This window comes from Trichoplusia ni, chromosome 10 (genome assembly GCF_003590095.1).
Source record: "Trichoplusia ni isolate ovarian cell line Hi5 chromosome 10, tn1, whole genome shotgun sequence".
In the NCBI taxonomy this organism is placed as follows: Eukaryota; Metazoa; Arthropoda; class Insecta; order Lepidoptera; family Noctuidae; genus Trichoplusia; species Trichoplusia ni.
In genome coordinates, this window is record NC_039487.1 from 14007836 (window position 1) to 14030419 (window position 22584).

Genomic DNA, 22584 nt, shown 5'->3' on the forward strand with positions numbered 1-22584 from the left:
CTCAAACAAACGCTAGCTCTTACAAAAATACTACCTATACTTACCCGTCCAAAGATATCAAAGAAACGATGACGACAAGAAAATCTAGAAGGTTGAAGGCAGATCTACAGAAAGCATCCTTGTGAAGGACGAAGCCGTAAGTAATGAGCTTCAACATCAACTCCAGAGTGAAGACCGTGGTGAAGAAGTAGTCGATTTTGCGGAGAATCTGGAACAAAACGATAATCACGAATGATGAAAACATATAGCTACATTTTTTGGCAGGCTTACTCATACACATGACACTCATAGGATTTGAACAATCAGTAGTAACGGCTAAGTAAACCTTTCACCTTGTAAAGTAACATTTTTGTCTTTTGACGGCGTCCCTCGCCCTCATCTGCCATAATATAACTTTAGGACGTGATGATACGTCCTCTCGTTTCATTAAGGAAACCAAAAGAACCAAATTTTATTTTATTGCAATGCTCCAGAAAAAAATGCAGTATCTCCATGCAAAACAACTTCACACCTTGGCCTTAAGTAATGGTGGATGAAAATCATTTTGTGTGTGGTGAAATACTATAGTAATATAATTGTAAATACCTCAGTCTGTGCATAACTGTCCTTGCTATTCACAGGGTCTTCCATAGCCAGCATAAGGGATGAAGCCAAAATGCACAGAAGAATCAAATTCTTGAACCAAGAGTTCTTTTGTATTTTATAGCACGTCACTCTGAACCTGGAAACATATGCATTTGGTAATTATTTTGTGTAACAGCAAAGAATAAGTAATAAGTAATTGAAAGTGTATTACTTGAAAAGAAACTATGTATTACTCTTTTTGGAAATAGGAATTTAATCCTTGAGTCACTAATGATCTCACTAACATTCAAGACGACAGACAAACTCAGAACAAGCATTCGGGGATCAGACACTAATTGTCCTACGCAGGAACCGAACCTACAACAAGTTGCACACAATGGGTTTGGCGTGGTGACCGTATAAGCCAGTCACGTGACTTTGTCTTGTCACATCAGAATATGTAAGCCATTCGTCAGCGTCAAACTTTTGTCTCCAGACCTATTCAAAGCTCCATTCAATCTTTATTGTTTACCAGTTGGTATTTGAGAATATGAAGAAGCTGCTGCCTTCTGGGATGGGTTTGTCTTCGTTCTTCATCTCCACATCGGACAAGCGTCTCGGCCGCGCCGACATCGCCAGCTGACGCTTCGGCGACTCTTCTTTTTTAATGTCTCCTGTATAAAATGTTTTAAATCATACTAGAACGTTCCATCTTATAAGTAAAAAAAAACTCTGCTATTGGTAGGGACTAGATTATTGGCATTATTATTAAGCCTAAAATAGTTATCTTATTAATAACACAGCTATCAGCCTAGTACTATGTCGATAATGTTGTACTTCCGAATAAAGAATCTTAGGACCAATCCCAATGCATTAATATATTTTCAAATTAAGGTGTGTATTTAAGAAAAATAATCACTTGCTTAAAGGGCAAAAAAAAACTAAGCAAGAAAACCGGAACACCTGCGAATATTTTAAGGGTGTGTAAAGTGTAAGCAAGGTCAGAGGCCTACAGCTGGCATAAAAACTAATATGAATTGTGCATCAATCATATTATTATAACAGAAAGAAGGAATCTAGACTGTTGTATATTTATTCTGCTCTTGATATCAGTCTACGCTCACCATTTTGCTTCTTCTCATTGCCCACAAGGTTATCGTTGGCTTCATCTGTCACTTCCTGTAATGGTTCCTCTACATCTTCTTCTGATCCTGTCTCCTCGTATTCGTGGTCTGATCTATAGAATACAGTTATTTGAAACACCAATTAATTTATTTCATCAATAATTATACACACTTATTTGGCTCTCACTTTTATGTAAAATTTATAATCGGCACTAAGATAAAAAAATTGTACAAAAGTTTTTTGGCTTATAATTATTCCATCAAATAAATTTTAACAAAAACAGGGACATGGACACAAGACTCTACTTCCTTTATATCTTACCTGGGTACCCTTTTATACTTTTTGTAAGGCCGGCTGTTATTAAAGAAGAAACATCTTTATTGAAATGTACGAAATTTAAATGAACGAACTATACACAATTGTGAGTATCAAACAGCACTTAAAGTTACATACTAAAAGCAGTTAATATTGTGCGTCTGTGATTGAGTCTAGAAAGCCTATTTTGAATAGCACTTAAACAGAAAACTTTAAAAAGGACGGGAATTACATTTTTTTTCAACAAAAGACATGACTGTCGCGTCAGTTAAACATCCCACATTTCCTACATTCCCACATGGCATTGCATAGAAATTCATCATGCAAACTAAAAAGTCTACAGGTCTAAATTCATTTTAACACAGCCCTCACCCTTCACTGGAATACCCTTCCTCCTCATTGACGTATTCATCATCAGTCTCTCCTCTCTCCTCATCCAGTTGGGGATTACCTGCTTCTGGATTTTCTGCCTCCTGAAATAGTATTTCAGAACAACAAGGTAAACAAGAATCATCATGTTCTACAGTATTATCCCGGATCAAAAGTGCATTCATAGTATTCATACCAAATTTCACTAATGCTGCAGCCATTTAGGCGTAAACACACCAACACAAACTTCAAGTTTATTGTATACTTAAGCACGGCCATAACACAGGCACAGAAAAAAAACCGGCGTTTACGTAAAAGTCCTTTCAACGTAAATTAAACGTCATTTTGTAGGTATAAATATTATTATGATTTGATACCCAAGGCCTTCAAATAAGCATTAGTAAGTAAAGAAAAACTTACGTCTTTTTCCTTTTGTATTTCATCCAACTCTTCAGCATCTCCTAAATTATCGACAGCGATAGCCAAGAACACGTTTAACAAGATATCTGAAATTTGCTAAGGAAATAAAATACACAAATACATAAATCATTCTTGCGATGGTGCGATTGTGCGATTCTGGGTATAAAAACATTAAATCTTTTCAGTCCGTTCAAAAGAAAATATTAGACACGCAATTTTGCGTTTAGAAAAAAATAAAAAAATTATAAAGGTTTCATCAAACTTTTAAGCGGTTTAGGAGATAGCTTGATAAAAGCCTTCCCACAGATCATATTTGTGAAAAGGATACAGTTACCGCAAACGAAGATGACGATAAAGTAAATAGATGCCAACACTCCGGGTGTACCGACACCACCGTACGCGTTGATACCGTGGTACATCACTACGTTCCAGTCCTCACCAGTTAGGATCTGAAACATAAGTACAGATGTTAAGATTATTACGAAAAGGTAAGTAGGAACAATGACTAGCATTATTTTGGAGAGCCATTAGGTTGAGGAGAAGTACAGATAAATACATGGAGTTTTATTAATACTAAATAGGGATTATTCAGATATGTTTTATTCTTGACTAATTTTATTTTACCATATTCAAATGTAATTAAATGTATGTTGTATGTAATAATTTAACTATGTTCATTTGTAAGTAATGTTACATTATTGTAGCAGAAGATCATACCTGAAACATTGTGAGCACGGCTTGCCAGAAAGAGTCAAAGTTATGTCTTTCCTTCTCTTCTTCTGGTTCATAATCGAATCTGCCTCCGAAGACCTGCATGCCGAGCAGCGCGAAAATCATGATGAACAAGAACAGAAGCAGAAGGAGAGAGAAGATAGATTGGATGGAGTTAAGAAGAGAGGCGACCAAATTGGAGAGAGATCGCCAATATCTGAAAAGAGATATAATTTGTGATAAAAATGTTACTTGGAGAAGTGTACTCATGTTTATAAAAAAGCCTAAGACGCCAAATTAAAAAAGAACTTATTCTCTGAACTACTGATATCAATATGTTAAAAACTAAAACAAACAAAAATTCAAAATCTTACAAATAATTTAGAGGATAATTGATCACCTCACATTTCAATTCATTATTTATGTTTGCCAGTCATAAAACATTAATTAGAGTCCGACTATAGCAGATATGAAAACAACAGCATTCTGGCGCTCGACAGAGTTCAATATGACGTCAGTCTTCTACAACTTCTACTATCCCGTACTCCCCCCAAAAACGTTTAAAATATCTGAATAAAGGCAGACCACTTACTTAGTAACTTTAAAGACTCTGAGCAGTCGAACACAACGCAACACAGATATACCCAGCTGCGGTATCGTGTCGGTCAACGTGAGAGCCAGCTCGACGATGGAACAGATCATGACGAAGCAGTCGAAACGGTTGAACAAGGAGACGAAGTAACCCTGGAAGTAAATATAAACGTCGACAAGTATCAAAAAGTGAATATTTGGACAGAATTTTTGGTAGGTAGTTTAAGATATTTAAGCAAAATAGTGATTACTAGGGATCATGAACCATGATTGGAATAGGGATGCAGATGTTATTAAAATTATCTATGGATTTTGCGCCGATTTAAAAACATCAAACTTTAAAAATTAACTGTAAAAATTCTTGAAATCTGGAGCTACGGGATCTAAGATATCTTTGGGCAGTAGCAATAAAACTTATACGTATTTACAGATTTACTGTTAAAATGCATATTTAAACATCAAATTAACTGCGTTATAAGGGTGTAATAAGCTAAAATGTATACTTACTTGAAAACCTAACGCATACATCTTCACTAACATTTCTAAAGTGAATAACACCACGAAAAACCAGTTCGCGTAGTTTTGGAAGTAGTCCAGCCAAATAGGTTGCCTGAAAATAAAAGAAAAAGGTGACATCAAAACTGAAAACAATATCAATATCACCACATAAATACAGGATTGGATACAAATAAATAGTTAAAGATATATTTTTTTTCAATCTCTAGGTAAGTGTCTGGTTTGCTAAGAGGCAGCAGTCTTGTTATTTTTCGATATTTTAATATTTATTAAACTAAAAGCGATATTGATGTAAATCATGTTTTCCAATATCTGAACCTCTAACATGTTAAACGTTAGTTTAGAAAAGAGCCATAAAAAGGTTATTTACTATTTCATAAGTTTCTCATGATGCTTCAAATATAAAAATTAAAGGCTTTTGACTTACTCATGATGTTCAGTAGCCAGCACTAACGTATTCAAGAATACAAGAACAATGATAGCCCAGTAGAAGGTCTGTGACTTCACCGCTTTCCTGCAACTCCTTCGTAATCTTCTATTAACCTGAAAGTTAATAAAACAATTTATAGTATGCAAAGATATCTTTCAAATTAAGATTTAAAATGACGAAACAGATAAATAATCTTCAGCTCAGTGGAGTATTAATCTTAAGTTATTTCACTTAATATGGATGTAAATATTAAAACCCATCGGACCAAATGGCTAATAAAATTCTTTCTCACAGCAAAACATAAAGGACCGAATATATTACCTTGTCGAACCTCCTGCAATACTCCTTACATGTTGAACCCTGTGCTTGTTCAGTGTTTGCGTTCACATTACTTTGAGATCCCTCGTTACTTTGTCTGTCTTTTTTGCCTGAAATAAATGATGTTTCATAGTAAGTAAATCAATATTTCATATTAAGTATGAAGATCGTGTCGAAAGCTAGTCATAAAAGCGTTTGCTCTTCAAAAAATGCTATTGACTCTCAGCTATGATTTTTTGGATACCACAACTCATTCTACCAGCCAAAAGAAGCTTAAATTCTGACAAGAGAACTCCTTTGTCAACACTACTAATATAGCAGCAGTGTCATCATAAAAACAGTTATTTTTATCAGCTCATTATATTTATATTGTCACAGCGACAAACAAACAAACCTTGGGAATCCTGTTCATCTTCTTTCTGTCCCTGATCATTCTCAAGATCCAGCTCCTCTGCTACGGTGATCCAATTCAAATATCCTTTCAAATCTTCTTCAAACTGCTGCCGTTCCCTTGACTTTTGAAAATCTCCTCGATTCTTAGCCTTTTCTCTTTCTTTGGAAAACTCACTGAAATAAAAAATGGTATAGTTTTGTCAGACTGTTATTTTGGTAAACTGCTTCGACTGTTTTGTATTTTATTGTCATGTTGCCGAGAGCGTAAGCAACAATCAATTCCCAAGGAAACCCAGACTTTGAACTAACATTTGAGATTGAACGTCGCGAATGGATTGGAGTGGAGAACGATACCACTCTACTATCCATCGTCCAGTCTTTTATACAACCTCTCTTGAATTAATTTTCTTTATATTTGATTGAGACTTCAAATTCCAAGATATATTGCTAATTACTAGTTAGATTTCAGTTAAAATTAAGTATTAATATCAACTCACCCAGACAACACACCAAGAATTAGGTTCATGACGAAGAAGTTACCGAAGATGACGAGAGTCACAAAGTAGATCCATGGCCACGTGTTACCTTTGACGTTGGCAATCTGTAACAAATATTAAAAAGAATATACTTAAACATTTAATTAATCATGTCATTTTACAGAGATAATCTGCACAAATAAAATAGGACAGTTCGGATTTGATGAATTAGTGTGAAATGAATAGCAGGTCAGTAAAATATTGAAGGAGACTAGAACTGGCATTTTTTTTCAACAGAACAGAAATGTCTAGAGACAAATACTCGTGTATCAAATGAAAAATCTACTCACAGCGTACATAATATCAGTCCAGCCTTCAAGAGTGATGCACTGGAACACGGTAAGCATAGCGTAGCCAATGTTATCGAAGTTGGTGATGCCGTAGTTGATGCCGGGCCAGTCTCCGCGGCAGACGTAGCCGGTGGGACATTGGAAGCCAACGTCCGGCTCGCTGTTGCAAGGACTTGGGTCGTCGATCATTTCATCTGAAAATTGCAGAGGGAAGTGATATAAAAATATGTTTTAGTGCTTACTTTGAAAATAGGGTGAAAAATGAAAAGGGTGGACAAATTTGGGTTCAAAATCAATTTTCAGAAAGTGAGATTTAGTAGCGTAATTTTTTTTTTGAGACATTTAATGACTCTTCATGAATTTATAAAAATAAAAATAGGATACTGTTAAAAGTACATGTTCGATAGTTGTTCGAAACATGTTTGATTGTAGGGATTTTTACATAAATTTCAAATAAAACGCAGACAGGCTCGCTAATTGTTAATATCTCATGTCATCAGAAAAGTATTTTACAAACCTTTGGTACCGTTCTTAAAGCAGGTTTCATGAAGAACTCCAGAGAACAGCTCCAAACCAATGATGGCGTAGATGATGATCACGAAAAGTACTAAGAAGGCGATATGGAACAGTGGCACCATCGCTTTTAATATGGAGTTCAAGACGATTTGAAGACCTGGAATTAAAGAAGAAAGAACAAGAGAATTAATGATGTCATTTCTGAGGAGCTGTTTGGTTGATCTGTCGTGTTGATCTGCACAGGTTAACTTTTCAGGGTCGATCAGTGGATGGGTGACCATCTATGTCACAACGATTTCATATCCATGTATCGGAATGCACGTTAAATTAAGGATCCCAGCTGATTTTTATATCTTTTTATCTTTCGCAGTCGTTGCGGGTAGTCAGAAGTGAGACAGTCTGACAACTAATCTAAGGATATACGAGTATATGGGCTAGGATGTAGAAATAAATGTAAAACTTGAATTGAATATAATATACTTACTTGGCACTCCGGAGACTAACCGAAGTGGTCTCAACACTCTGAAAGCTCTCAAAGCTTTCACGTCGAACGAGTCCTTAGAAATGTACTGAAGCGTCATACTCGCTATACTGAAACACGAATAAAATAATATTCATTACAAAATTCTTAAGCAGGATATTGGTTGTTGTCGTAACAATACATGGATACAGTGACTTAAAATCTCGTCGACGTGTGACGTCACTTACTAGTACGCTTTTAACTAGCAAGTGATGTTTCTAATCTCCAGTACCATACATTTCGTCATCTAAAGTGCTTTTAATCGTTCTAACTTTTTAATGTTTTGATAAAATGATAACTGTGATAATGTCTAATGGACTATACAGATTTATATTACAAGATTAAGTCAAATACTATATTCGTTCAGAGATTATGTGGTATCAACTAATAATAGGTACTCTATGATATGTTGGCTTTCTTCTTCCTATATTAAAACCAACTAGTAGCACTCACCCGGAAGGCACGTTGAATAGCGGGTCCCGGCTGTTATTCCTACATCTTTGACAGTAGTTACAGGCAGTCAGAAGCTTGAAAGTCTGACAACCAGTCTAACCAAGGGGTATATTGTTGCCCAGGTAACGGGGTCGAGGAGGTCAGATAGGCAGTCGCTCCTTGTAAAATACTTCTACTTAGCTGAATTCGGTTAGACTGGAAGCCGATTCCAACATAGTTGGGAAATGGCTAGGCCAATGATGAGTATCACTCACCCGATAGTAACGATGGTGAAGTCGAGACTGTTCCACGTATTCCTGAGGTACGCTCCAGGGTGGAACAGGAACCCGTACGCGATGATCTTCATCACGCACTCGCCCGTGAATATCACCATGAATATCCATTCTACTTTTTCCTGGAAATAAGTTATTTCATGCTTAAGTATCCATTTCTAAGAACCAATGAGCAAAAATAGAGATTGCTTAAATTTTTCGGATGGAGGATTCATATGCACACCGACAGGACTGGTGGCATATGATAGAGAATATTTGTAGGATTTTAGAGCAAGCCTTTGCCTGGTAGTGGGATACTAGTTATATGCTATTGACTATTTACGGTTTCTTATGTATTTGAAAAGCCAGGTGACTTAAAGCTAATAGAACATCATAAGTTTACATGGTTTAAAAGCCAACGTGACAATCATACGTGTATGACTTAAAAGTTTGCTCAAACTCTTGGAACGTTTGGCGACCCATTTGAAGCTCGTTTGAAATTAAAAATATAAAATTCGCCGGCCAGGCTGGCAAAATCCCGGCAGGCCGAGGGTGAGATGAGCAGGCGATATAAAAAGATAGTAGAAATAGAAACAGAATGGATGCTAAGGGCAAGAGACAGAGAAGTATAGCATAAACAATGGTGCAGGCCTCCTATTTCCAGAAGAGGCTTATTCAAGGTTGATAATGAAAGAAAAGAAAATCAAAAACGTGAATTTCAGGAAAGTTTGCTTATCACAGAAGGCCTTCATAAAAGTATCGAAACTTACCAATATTTGATTAGTATTATTCGTGTCACTGGACGGATAAGGTGTGAACACAGCTAAGGCTATACAATTCGCGAAGATCGTCGTCAATATCATATATTCAAATGGTCTGTTTTTTGGTTGAGGAAATCGTTTTCTGAAGGCTATGAATATACATGAGGTTCCCGTAAAACAAGACAACTTTTATGGAGACGGAAATAGCAATTCTAAAAGTGTTCTGTTTGTGTTTATGTTGAATGTTTTTGTTTTTATGGATTCATACTGACATCATACTTAATACTATATTTGTTCTTCACAACTACAAAGACTTGTTCTGCTAGTTCTCAATTAAGTGTTTGACAAGAAAATTTAATTAGTCCAATATTTATGTCTGTCGTGTAAACACTAAACAAAAACTGAAGCTTTGTAAATAACAACTAAAAGCATAGTAACAAATTATTTTCACTTTGATAGATAAGTAAGTTGATCGGTCGAAAAGTAACTTTGATAGGTGAGTTATTTTTGAATTTGTAAATATTTCATAGTTTGTGACACTCTTTTTATTTTCTTCTTGTCAAAAATTGTGTTTTACATATCCGACTTTTGATGCTTGTACAGTATAATTGTCTATTTTTCTAATTTATTTATCCTTTCGCAGGTCTGCTGGAAGAGAGTTCTTAAAGAAATAAGCAGTACCTTTGAAAACCTCTTTCATTGTATGTGCTACCTTAATGTGTTTGTGTACAAAATCTAAATGTTAAGGCTGAAAACAAATACTATTGTCTCCTTGTAAATACAGCATTTTTGAAAAAGGATACTTCCATTCCACTATATCATAACAAAGTTTTCTCAAGGGATTTTTGAGTCCTAAACAGAATAAACTTCTTTTTGGTTTCTCGGGTTGTGGTTTTCCTCTCGGCCTGGCCTGTTTCCGTGGGGCTGGTGTTTGGGCTGCTAACGTGGGGTCCACCACGCTGTCTGCCCCAGGAGTGGTGGCGCCGGTGGGTTGGGGCTGTTCCGTTGACATTTTAACCTGGAACAAAGAAAAAGGCGTTATCAAAGAGGTGTCATCAGGAGAGGCAAGTTTCCTACTTTATTTCTGAGAGTCTTTTCGATCCAAATATATAGATTCACTAATGGTTGAGGTCACCATGCCATACCCACTGCGTGCAATGGGTCGCGATTCAACCGTCGCATAGGACAAACGTTTGTGTGATCCACTAATGCTTGTCCTGAGTCTGAGTGACTTTGTGCATGTGACTCGAATGTTTATGAAACTCCCTGCGACACAAGGATTAAAGTACTCTCAGTGTGACAGTCGTTTTTTTTTGCCGGATCATAGTTGCTTCACAAAGATACTTTAACTGAAACTGTAATAAACTAATGAAAGAAGTCATGACGTAATCCCCCTCGACATTTACAAGTGCTACAACAAAGTTTCAGGTGACCTACAGGAAGAGGAGCTTTCGGCTTGAAATAAAAGTATAAAAACATGAAAATACAGTATTTGGTAAAGTTTAAATATCTTAAAATGGGAGTAAAACCAAATTTTCAGAATGACCTTAATGAACACTGAACAGGAATCCAGTAGAATTAAAGTAACTACCAGAACCCAGGGAAGAAACCGATCTCTTAAACAAAGATATAGGTAGGTCTAGGTACCTAGATCCAATACACTTTCATAACGACGATTCATACCCAAATCTATACTAATATATCAAGCTGAAAAGTTTGTTTGAACGCGCTAATCTCAGGAACTACCGGTTCAAATTGAAAATTATTTGTGTTGAATAGACCATTCAAAGAGAAAGGTTTTAGGATATAACATCACGCTGCAACTAATAGGAGCGAAGATACAATGGAAAATGTGGCAAAAAAAAACAAAATAAAAAATTCCTAACGTATATCTTCCAACCACGCGGACGAAGTCGCAGGCAACAGCTAGTTATTTAAATAATCTCAAAAAAGCAAACAGTTCAAAAAACATCCAATTCGAACCAAATCTACATCAACCAAAAAAAACTATAACAACCGAAAAGCTATAACAGAAAACCCGCGGAACCTTAATGCAAAGTTAACGACATTGTACTTCGTAAACGCGATGTACGGACTCGATAAAATTGAGATGTTTCTGCAATATTATTGGCAAAGCTACGCAGTGGGTGGACAGGACTTGATCTATCGATCCATGCGATCGATAATCTAAATAATGTTATTATAATACTGGGCGCATGTTTCATTTGGGTACAGATCTGATGACTATCAGTTATAGGTGCGGCCAATGTAAAATGTAGGTATACAAGAAATAAAAATGGAAGGAAGCACTAATTTCACCTTCACCGCTTCCTCTCCATAGCAATAGAACCCTAAGATGTGGCGCAAAGTACTCCACACTGCAGCATGTTAAAGCATATAGGACATCAAAGGGCCTACAATCTAGATGTAACTAGCTGACCCAGCAAACGTTGTTTTGCCGAATATATTTTTTGTATGTATTTTTAATGCCACGTTGAAAAAAATAAAAACAAACAATTTCGTCCAAAATATTTTTTTTTCTCAGTCCTACTGAATACAACAATTACGCATATAAAATTTGGTAAAAATCAATATGGTTAAAGCAGTATGGTAACTCACATCGTGACACGGGAACTTTATATATTAGATAGAGATAGATTTTTGCTACTTATGTGTTATTTCGACTTACTTTTTTTTCATGGAAATAAACAGTTTTTTCTTTTTTTTACATCACACAATCATGCACTCATCTCACCACACCACGCATTCAGACAAGATCATCTTCCATTCATCCGCAAACACGTCACAATCACACGAGCTTGTTATATTGCGGCATAAATGAAACAAAAACAATTTATGTTTCCTATTCCGGTGGTCACCGTTAAAATTACAATATGATACAGATTGATTGTATACGTTGTTTCGCTTTTGATTTTTAGGGTAGGAAACTATAAGGTCAGGCATATCACCGCTGTTGTCATTATGAAAGGGGGATAACTCAATAGGAACTGAAAATTTCATCAGTAATAATATTGGTTTTTTAATACTCTGCCAGATAAAAGAATCTTTCAGTAGATAATCCTTATTTTCCCATCTGAACCTCGTTTTATACAGTTTGGAGATTACCGGTTCCAATATTTCGATTACTTCTCTATCTTTTATCAGTGAAAACTAACTTCAACTCTTTGAAGACCTTGAAAACAGTTCTCATATAAATATGCGATAATATTTGATTTCAAATGATTCGAGTGATGAATGACTCAAAAAAACATTTATGAAACTTTTTCAGATTTGATGGCATTCTGCCAAACACTTCAGATTAAAGGATTTTGCGGCGACAACTTCCTATTTACGTAATAACAATCATGGCGGGTCATTTTTAAGTGAGTTCAGAAACTAAGGCTGAATGTCAATGCTTCTGTTAGGTTACCCTCCTTGCAGAAAAACATTGATTTTTTCACAGATTTTGATTTCTGATTATACGTAGAGCGATTTGCGATTTGCGATTTAGCATTTAGCATTTTACGATTGTTTTAGTATTCGCGCTGCAAAAACATGTGCTCGCATAAGCATCGCACGTATTTCAGCATATTTGAACGGTACAAATAAGCTACAGACAGTCAAATTTTCAAAAATAATGGTGACCAACAGTAGCTGAACTCGATTTTAGCTTTAAATTATTTGTTATTTTTAGCAGCAATAGGACAAGAAAGGCATTTATGATACTTTCTAGCTATAACGGTTCAAGACAGATCCTAGTGACAAACTGACGAATAAAAAGCGGAATAATAAATAGGGTTCCGTTTTTAACCCTAAAAACAAACTTATCAATGATGATGATCTCAAATACAAAGATTAATGAGAATTAAATCAGATCTAATAACATCACAAAGAAAAAAAATTACTTGACACCCTTGATCTAGCGAAAAACTACAGAAACCCTTGCTTAGAAATACCCAAATAATTCCCAAGGTTAATCAAATTCCTAAAAATACATTTTCTCTGTACATGCAGAACATATAAATGAGGATGACAAAACACAACCAGAATAATGTAATGGAACCATATAATATCCAGTTTATGATATGGTCTTTGTATAATATCGTAAGATGTAGTAAAAGTATTAAAATACTCGGTTTAGCGAGAAACTTCTGGTGTGGATCACACTATGGACCAAGGCTCCTAAACCACTCGTCCGATTTGAACAAAAGTCTTGGTGATAGATAACCCATTTATTGAGGAAGATTATAAGCTATATACCATCATATGAATAAGAGGAAAGGAGAATTAATGAAATATGTTACAAAGAGCAGAGAAGCTGAGTTCAGTCTAAAATAAATTTGAAATCCCTATATCCTATATCTTCTTTACAACTGACACTAAAGAAACAGCTATGATAGCGCTTAATACACAAACATTTGTCCCGGTCCAGATCGAAGCCACGACCTTCTTAGCAGCAGTCAGGGCTACTAATCATTAGATCACACTGATGAATGAGTTAAAAATGGCGCATCCACTTTACTTTCTGTACGGAGTCTAGCTTAATGAGAACCTCTCCACCTATCTACAAAAACTACATATATAAGTATATTTTATTATAATGTAACCCTACTAATGAACACTATACTACGAGACTAGATGAAAAATTATCCCCTTAAAACCTAAATAGTCTATTCGCAGAAAACTACAATAACACCATACGGTTAACCTTATAAAGTAATTGAAACTCTATAATTATCGATAGTACGTGTGATACTTCATCAGTTACCACTTTCATTAACGAAGCACAGTAATTGTGTCTGGACGATGTTGACCTTGATAATGTTATAGTAAGCTTGTTAACTACAGTCGGTACCTAGTCATATACTTCATAAAGGTTAGACAAAGTTCAAGATACCACAAAATATAAAAAATAGAAAAAACCCATGCAAAATAACTTTTAAACGGATCGAGTGATTTTTGTCAAACATGTCTAATACTTGCACATAATTCACCTTTTATTCAAAACATACTTAATTACTAGTAAAATGGCTTTTGCCGTTCAGGACTCATGATGCCATCAGACAGATAGACCGACAGACAGACAGACACGTTAAACTTAATATAACACCGTTTTTTTACGACGGGGATTAAAAGCCTGAACCTGAGTATCCCTCAAGGTCTTGGCGTCTTTGCCTCCAGAATACGAGTCGGGGAAGTCACAATGCTCAGTCATGAACAAATATTTAATGAGTTGGAGGACGTGATTAAGAGCCGGGACCTCGTGGACGGTAGTCATGCTTGCGATCACTATATCAACGAGGTATTATTCCAAAGTACTTTGACTACCGATAGCCGAGTAATTTACGGCATCAAGCCACTGGGCACGTGTTGCGGGTTAGATCCCCTGTGTAAGTGAAGTGCCTGTGCTATCTATGCCTGCTTGTCTAGAGTCTGGGAGTCTTTGTTCATGTGACTTCAACATCTGTCGAACCATCCGCGTCGCAACGATTAAATTCCTAAATGGGGGAGACATTTTTTTTTAAAGATAGTTCTAATGTTCAATTTCTTGTCTAGAAAACCCCTAAACAAGTTCAAACTAATATCCAGAATTTTAGTCATATCGAAACCAAGTTAAAAGTGTAAGCTAACACGTTAATATATTTTGTTAGCATTAACGCCACGGGTGACAAAAACATGGTGAGTGGTTTGAAAGGGACCCCCACTGAGAATATAGCCTTTAAAAAGGTTTCTACATAAAATGGAATACTGGTGTATAATATGTACAGAATATTATATTGTCTTGCGAAGAACTTAAGAAGTGTCCTTGACGACGGGGCGTCCGAAAGTCTACCATTTGTTTTTTTTGCCAACGACGAATATCTCTGTAGTTTATAAGATATACTATGGAGAATAGTGGATATAAAGCAAACGCAGGATTGTATTAATATTAAGAAAAGATAAAACTATGTAATATTGCAGCACCATATTTCAAAAAATCTTATGATACAATATCTAGTGTCGAAAAAGATTATTGAGTCCCGAGCTTCACGATTTTCAAATGTTATTGGTCTGTGAACCGACAAGCATGTTCATAAATACAAGATATCTACCGTTTGCTCCTCTTACACGCAAAACCTACTGTACAAATTTAGAAGAAACTTGATCACTGATAGTTTATAACTAGGATTCAACACATATGATGATATGATAGTTTTTATCCTGAGTATACCGTCGGATAATTTTCAATCAATAGCGGGCGGGCCTGCTAGTTTCTATATAAACAAAAACTGGTTCGAGTATTCCATAGAATGTTTTCTTTGTGCTTATTAATTCGAAGTCACACCCAAAAATGGCTCCTAAAACTACATTACATTCCAAAAAACCTTCTAACGCTAATTAATTCGCGTCGGTGATCACCTCACAAACAATTTCAATTAATCAACTTTTTAAAGCAACATGGCTGCCAAAGCAATGATAATGCAAACAGATATTATCTAACAACGTCTGCACACTCATGTAATTACATTTAATAATGACGAATGGACGTTGGCAATTAAATTTAAATTCTTTGTGGCGAATTGCCAAGAATGGTTTAGATAAGAAATGTGGGAAAAGAATTGCAGATTCTATTAATTTCTGTGTGATATAAGAAGAATTATGAAACAGTGTTGACTTGTGGAATGATTGGTTTAAGTAATCTTACTGATAGCGCCAATAGGATAGATTACTAATGTGTATAAAGGATTGCAACGCATTACTATACACCAACACAGACGCGCATGACGTAGCACGGCGGTTCGGGTTTAATCAGTGAGAGTATGACACTAGCCGCTTCCACCCCCGAGGGAGCCGGTGACCATGAGGATTTCTCCGGCATAAAAAAATACAAGATTCTTATGACCTTAGCTTAAGACTGGTATTTTTGAATGAATGTTCCAAGAATCACTGACAATCGGTGACATAAAACATCATTAGAAATCAATAATGTCGTAGCATGATCATGCGGATTAAGAAAATGAATGTTCGTGCTTTTGATACTTTGCTTTACGCAAAATGGAAGAAACAAGATGAAAGTGGATACCGTTACGAGACCTAAAAAAGCTAGAAAAACACGTAGACAATAACAAACATCGAATTTTAAGAAACTCCATTTAATAAGAAAATTGTTTTCATTATTTCTACAGCAATATCCATAAGAACGGATACAAAGGTATCCCAAAAAAATATTTCATAAGAGCACTCAAACTCATTAAAACTTCCCCTAATTTCAATAACTTTGACCCCATTCGGTGACTAGCAAAAGTAACAAATAGGTAACATTTTGTTTCGTTTGTCGTCCCAATTAATATTAATCATGTAGAAGTTTGGGGACACAACCATTACTAAAATGGTATGATAGGTAACATGCCACGCGTGACAGATCACGTGATGGAAACTAATGGACAGTGGTGTCTTCAATTTTAAAACCATTTTCACTAGCCTTGTAGTTTCTAGAAAGTGGCTGTATAGTTGAAAGGGGATAATTTGTCTTGGTATGGTTATGTAAGGAGGAGAAATGAATCATATGTTGCTTTAATATTGTTTTAACAAAAAGAATATACAGCCAAGTCAAAATAAGACTCTCCTGAGTCAAACTTGATGATTTTTTTATGGGACCAAATGACAGCTAAGTTCTGATAAAAGAAAGGATAGTTCATGCAGTGTGAAAATCTGAGGCAGAAAACATAAAAAGGAACAAAATACATACAAATTGACTACATCCTTCTCTTGGAGTCAGTTGAAAAGAGTTATGAGTTAACATGTGGAACGATGGAGAGGGTGAGTGAGGCAAAATAAACGAAGGAAGTATGTCAAAATCAAAATCAAAATCAAAAAGTTTTTATTTCAAATAGGCCGTATCTCAGGCACTTTTAAAACGTTATATTACTGACTCTAGTTGCACGGTTCCAAAGTGTCATTCTTATGGAGAAGAACCGGCAACAAACTCCAACTGTAATAAGGTACATGAAAGAAAAGGCAGCTACGACAAGTGACAAGTCAGAATGGAATAGGAAAAAGTGTCGCACCGACTCCAAATAATAAAACAAAGGCAGGTAGGAAGAAGGTAGCTTCTAGATATTTTACGTAATTTGTAAGAATGCCATAGCGGGCACTCGAGGGTCGAGAGAATGTAATCGCATTAAAATAATCAACCAAAATGAATCAGAATAGTTTATCGGTAAGATTTCGGCTTTCATTTGTCAGCAATTCAATCAGCGTTATTGCTTAGACAAAGGGCAAGGTCTGGGTGTCTTCAAACGTATTTTTGTAAAGTAATTTTATTTACCGCCATAGTCATAGGAGCTCGTGGCTAAGCTATAACCGCATAAGTGATTCGATCACAGGTTAAGCTATGCTTGACGCGGTTGGTCCGTGGATGGGTGACCATCTTTGTCATAACGAGTTCCTCCGTGTTTCGGAAGGCACGTTAAATTGTGGGTCCCGGCTGTTATTCCTACATCTTTGACAGTCGTTACAGATAGTCAGAAGCTGAAAAAAGTCTGACAGCCAGTCTAACCAAGGGGTATCGTGTTGCCCCGGTAACTGGGTTGAGGAGGTCAGATAGGCAGTCGCTCCTTGTAAAACACTGGTACTTAGCTGAAACCGGTTGGACTGGTAGCCGACCCCAACATAGTTGGGAAAAGGCTAGGCCGATGAGTCCCAAACAAAGCACAATTATAAGAAGCCGAAACGGATCATCTAAACCAACACTATAAAAACGTGTGATCTAAAGTGTTCACAGCCATATTTTGTGGATGAATTGACGAATATCTATCACTTTACTTCAACTCGATAATATGTTGTCTTAAAACATCCTATTGAACGTCCAGTACCAAATCTCCCTTCAAAATCAATACCGAAATAGCGGCTTCGTGTAATACCCGCGCACCGGATACTATAATCGGCAAAAATGCGTTTACCATCAGTAACTACATTTATTTTGGTACTACACTTGTGTTTTCCCGCGGCACCGCTTGCGTAAACTCCGATATATTTACGCTCTGTATCATTGAGGTGTGATTCATCACGGGGTAAACAGAAATCTTAGTGACGTGAAGCGACGTCAATGGGAACAATAAATAGGAAAATAGACTTTATGGCTTTGGGATAGAGGTGATTATGAAGGTCTACTTCTGATATTTGGTATGGATTCATGATAATATTTGAAAATAAAATATTTTTCTAGTGATGGACAAGATTTTTTTGTTTTTCACGTCGTCAGTGAATTAGGGCAATTACTACAGGACTTGAAAAACCATGGTGACTTATTCTTTAGCCAAAAAACAATTCTTCTATATATGAGAAGACGCTTTAGCCCTACTGTGGAATAATTACAATTTGATATGAGGAGCGCACTCTATATGCCTTTTAGTAGATTGCAAAATATATCCTTGTAGGGGTTTCACAAACATTCAAATCACATGTACAAGACACCGAGCTTCGGAACAAGCATCCGTGCATCATACAAAAGCTTGTCCTACGCGGGAATCGTACCCGCGAGACGTCGCTTACAGTAGGTGTGGCACATGGTGACGTATATCCGTGCAGTCAGTTTTGACGTAACACTGCAGTCCAAAAATAGTGGCCTATAAATGGTCTGAACATGCGTAAACAAGCCACATGCCGCTCCAATTCTTGTTTAATTACAACAGACGCTTTCGACATTTTTTTATTATAAAACAACGCCATCTAGTCTCAAACTAAGCAAAGCTTGTATTATGAGTATTAGACGACTGATAAACATACTTATATATTTCTTAATACACAAAAAATTACACAACAAAGACACATAAAAAATGATCGTGCTGATCACACAAACATTTGTCCTGGGTGGGAATCGAAACCACGTCTTACGGTATAGCAGGCAGTAAAGTCCGCCATTGTTCTCATTTGTTTCATTGTGCAAGCAAACACCTTCAGAATGCTATTGCTGCTTCCCCTCAACCTGCCACTTTTTTGCGCATGATCGCGAAATAATCGTCAGTGTGCGTATCCGTGCGCATTAGAAGTATTAAGATTAAAGAAATAAGGATCGGTTACTCCATAAGCCCCTTCCATAACAGTTTCTCAAGACCACTTTAAACCCTAAAAATAGACAAGCATCTGACCCGATTTCGTTCGACTATTTATGGTCAAAATGTAGCTAGTAATACCCGACCCCATTCTAGAAAACCGTAGTTATAAATAAATTGTTAGAAACTTTAATTTGTATGTTTACCCGACTGCGCTTGTTAAAGTTGGGTAATGTGTTTGTCTTTGTTGGGGATGAACTGTGTGAGGTAATATTGTAGCTGAAAAATTTGTTTGTTTTCTAATTTCGTTTTATTTTCTTGGATCAAGTTTGGAGTGGAAGTTTTTCGGGAGAATATCTTTTGAAGCTGTAACACGACTTTGCCGCAGTAAATATAAGCTTTCAACCACGCATCTTTGTAAACTTTATAAAAGGATAGGTAAGCATTTTTTTCAGAAATATCTTTTAGTTTCTTCATAAAAACCAAAATCAATTTTGGAACTTCTTTAAGTACCTACTTACCTACTTCAAGTGGATTTTATACCAACAGAAAAGAAAAAAATCATTTTTGAAATTTTGACAATTATTGTCTAAAAGTCATAAAATAGACAAGTTATTGAATCAAATTTTAAAAGAATACTTTCATACTCACAACAAAAATTAATTCAGTTTAAGCCAAATAAAGACCATGATCACAAAGATTAAATTTAACTTACCAATGTTCTAAACCAGCCTTTACTTATTTTACACAACAATGAAAATACAAGTCTGACAGAAATTACTGATCAATTTTGAAACATAACCTCAAAATACATGTAACACGTCAGCGATGACAGCTGAACAGAAAGAAAACAACAAACACTCGACTGAAGGTCGATCACAACGACTGTATTCACAATCTAAATACTAATATTATAAATACGAAAGTGTCTCAGTCTGTTGGTCTGTCTCGTCTATATTTCTATACTAATATCATAAATGCAAAAGTATCTCTGTCGGTCTGTCTCGCTTTTTCGCCAAAACAACTGAATCGATTGAAACGAAATTTAGTGCATAGGTTTTCTAGAGCCTGAGGAATTACATAGGCTATTTTTTACTGAAAAAAGGGTCTGTAAGGGCAGGTTACGGTGGTTCAAAGTTCGTTTGAAACATCTTTCTAAATTTTTCTTAAATATGAATATTCTTTATTTTAGTCAATGAAAAAGTAACTATGTATGTCCGTCCGTTTGTCGCTCTCTGTAAACTGAAATTCATGCGGACGGAGTCGCGGGCAACAGCTTGTCTTTATATAATATATATTCTTCTACTGTACGGATAACTATATGTGACAGGATTCCTCCTAAATGGCTGGACCGACTCGAATTACATCGGTTTGGGTAACGCTCTAAGGGTTTAGCAACACATAAGCCCGGCAGAAAGTTTCAGCTAGCTTGTTTTTAATTTCTTTTCGAGATATGGGAGTAAAACATTCCATGCTGACCATTAAATAATGTCCTAATCGGCGGTTTTATTGACTTGTAACTATTAGTAAACCATTTCATCATTTAAAGAAACATCCTCACGAACTGACTTTACAAAACCTATCATCACACTTAAACCCTATCCTAGAAGTCCTTCATAATCTAGAAAAAAAATCCCAACTCATACCAACCGAGCATTGTTACCGTGAGATAAATTCAACAACTTATCGATTAGCAACGATAGCGTATCTTTACGGCGGTGAGTCCTACCATAGCCGAGTAGCTTCTGATTGCGATGTTTTATAGGATTTCGGAAACTATTAATATTGTATTAGTTTTTCGTGCAGGATGTATGGATGATTGGGAAAACGATGGTGTAACGGTAATGGCGATGGGAAAAACAAAAGCTTAATAAAATTGATTGGTGTGAATGAGCTCGAGATAGATGGAGCTAAAAGTCCTGTATGGGTGTTGAAGAGAAAAAATAATAATAATAAAATAGGTTTTCATAAGGCTACTCGACCAAGGGTTTGATTCAGAAATCAGTAGTTCTTGACAAGCCACACACCAGAAAGAGGTTTTATCTCGGGAGAACTAATAATAACAATATAATAACAGCCTGTTTACGTCTCACTGTTGGCAAAAGCCTTGTCTCTTATAGGGTAGGGTTGAGCATTTGATTACTATGCAAGCTCTTTGCGCATTGGCAAAAGTCCCGTACGTTTTGAAAACTAGTCTCATAATAGTTAAAAAAAGGATTTCTGTTCTTAATGCCTATCGTGACGAGAAAAATCTCCTAACATTAATTAGGAGATCTTCTATTGTCAAAAAAAAAATTAGTTCGTTCAATTGTAAAAAAAAACATATTAACAATAAATCTCTCAGTAAAAACTTGTATTCGAAAGCTCTTAAACAAAAAACAACGGTTAAACAAAACAAAATAACATTACAATCATAAAAAAAACTTCCAATAGTTAAACTATCATCAGATAAAAACATTTCAACTTCATTACAAAAGATTCAGACATTTAGTTGACACGGAAACAAGTAGATGCTAAATATTTGGCACAAAACATGGGTATATTAAGCGGAGAACGATTGAAACGAAATCGTTTAGACCTGGCCTCTATAGCACAAATAACTCTAACTATAAATATACTGCGTCGATCCGGGAAACTTTGGGAACTGAGAGACAATCTTTGAGAAATTTGCGATTGTGTGACAATTACAAATGAATATTACAAGTCTATACCACATGTATACTATACCCGAGATTTTGAGCAACTGGATCACAATCGAAAACAAATCATTGATTTTTAAATCTGATATTAAAAATTCACATGTTGTGGTGTTTGTAGTTAAACGCCTCGGAAACGTCTTCACCAATTCTCATGAAATTTTGTATGCTTTTTGGGTAGATAACATCTATTTTTCATTTTGAAATATAGCAAAACAACTTTTGCCATGGTGGGATTGTCAGATAGTAATCAATATTAGTCTCGACATGATGTTCTGTTAGAATCTCTACGTCTCATTACAATAAGAAACACCATGGCCATACATATTTTGCTATCCAATAATATAGCTGTCAGGTGACATAGTTTTCAATTTTTTGGAATTATAAGTACTTAATCCTGTTTTAAATATTCAGTTATCTTAAAAGTATAAGGAATTTTATCGTTGTATCTCAAAGGGTTATTTAACATTCAAGCCACAGGCTTTAAGACACCCAGACTCAGAACAAGTATTGAAACATCAGACACATACTTGTAGAATAAGCGTTTGTGACCGTGGCGGGGTGACCTCTACCGATAAGCTATCCTACAGGGTCGGCCCAGTACAGCACTAAGAGTTATGAGTATGGACTGATACTATATACCTACGAATAATAGAGAGAATTCACAGAATACACGCAGGGCCGATTCTGCTATCTACAACGGCCGATGAATGAATATCAATTGGATTAAATTTTCACTTTTCCTAGTCTCTTAAGCAATTTTCCAACACAAAAA

At 35.9% G+C, this 22584-nt stretch overlaps 1 protein-coding gene across 1 annotated transcript in view; it reads right to left on the reverse strand.

Moving 5' to 3' along the window:
• Positions 1-22584, reverse strand: part of LOC113498006 (muscle calcium channel subunit alpha-1-like) — a 49871-nt gene that overhangs the window by 16776 nt on the left and 10511 nt on the right. The window contains exons 2-21 of the mRNA XM_026877870.1: positions 9883-10097; positions 9089-9194; positions 8322-8461; positions 7579-7685; positions 7096-7251; positions 6579-6772; positions 6250-6353; positions 5754-5926; positions 5363-5469; positions 5039-5154; positions 4603-4705; positions 4097-4248; positions 3511-3721; positions 3122-3242; positions 2794-2879; positions 2377-2477; positions 1689-1801; positions 1097-1238; positions 586-721; positions 45-208 (exon numbers count right to left, since the gene is read on the reverse strand). Coding sequence (XP_026733671.1) covers positions 45-208; positions 586-721; positions 1097-1238; positions 1689-1801; positions 2377-2477; positions 2794-2879; positions 3122-3242; positions 3511-3721; positions 4097-4248; positions 4603-4705; positions 5039-5154; positions 5363-5469; positions 5754-5926; positions 6250-6353; positions 6579-6772; positions 7096-7251; positions 7579-7685; positions 8322-8461; positions 9089-9194; positions 9883-10091 — 2741 coding nt within the window. The 5' untranslated portion in view covers positions 10092-10097. The remainder of the gene's footprint in view (positions 1-44; positions 209-585; positions 722-1096; positions 1239-1688; positions 1802-2376; positions 2478-2793; positions 2880-3121; positions 3243-3510; positions 3722-4096; positions 4249-4602; positions 4706-5038; positions 5155-5362; positions 5470-5753; positions 5927-6249; positions 6354-6578; positions 6773-7095; positions 7252-7578; positions 7686-8321; positions 8462-9088; positions 9195-9882; positions 10098-22584) is intronic.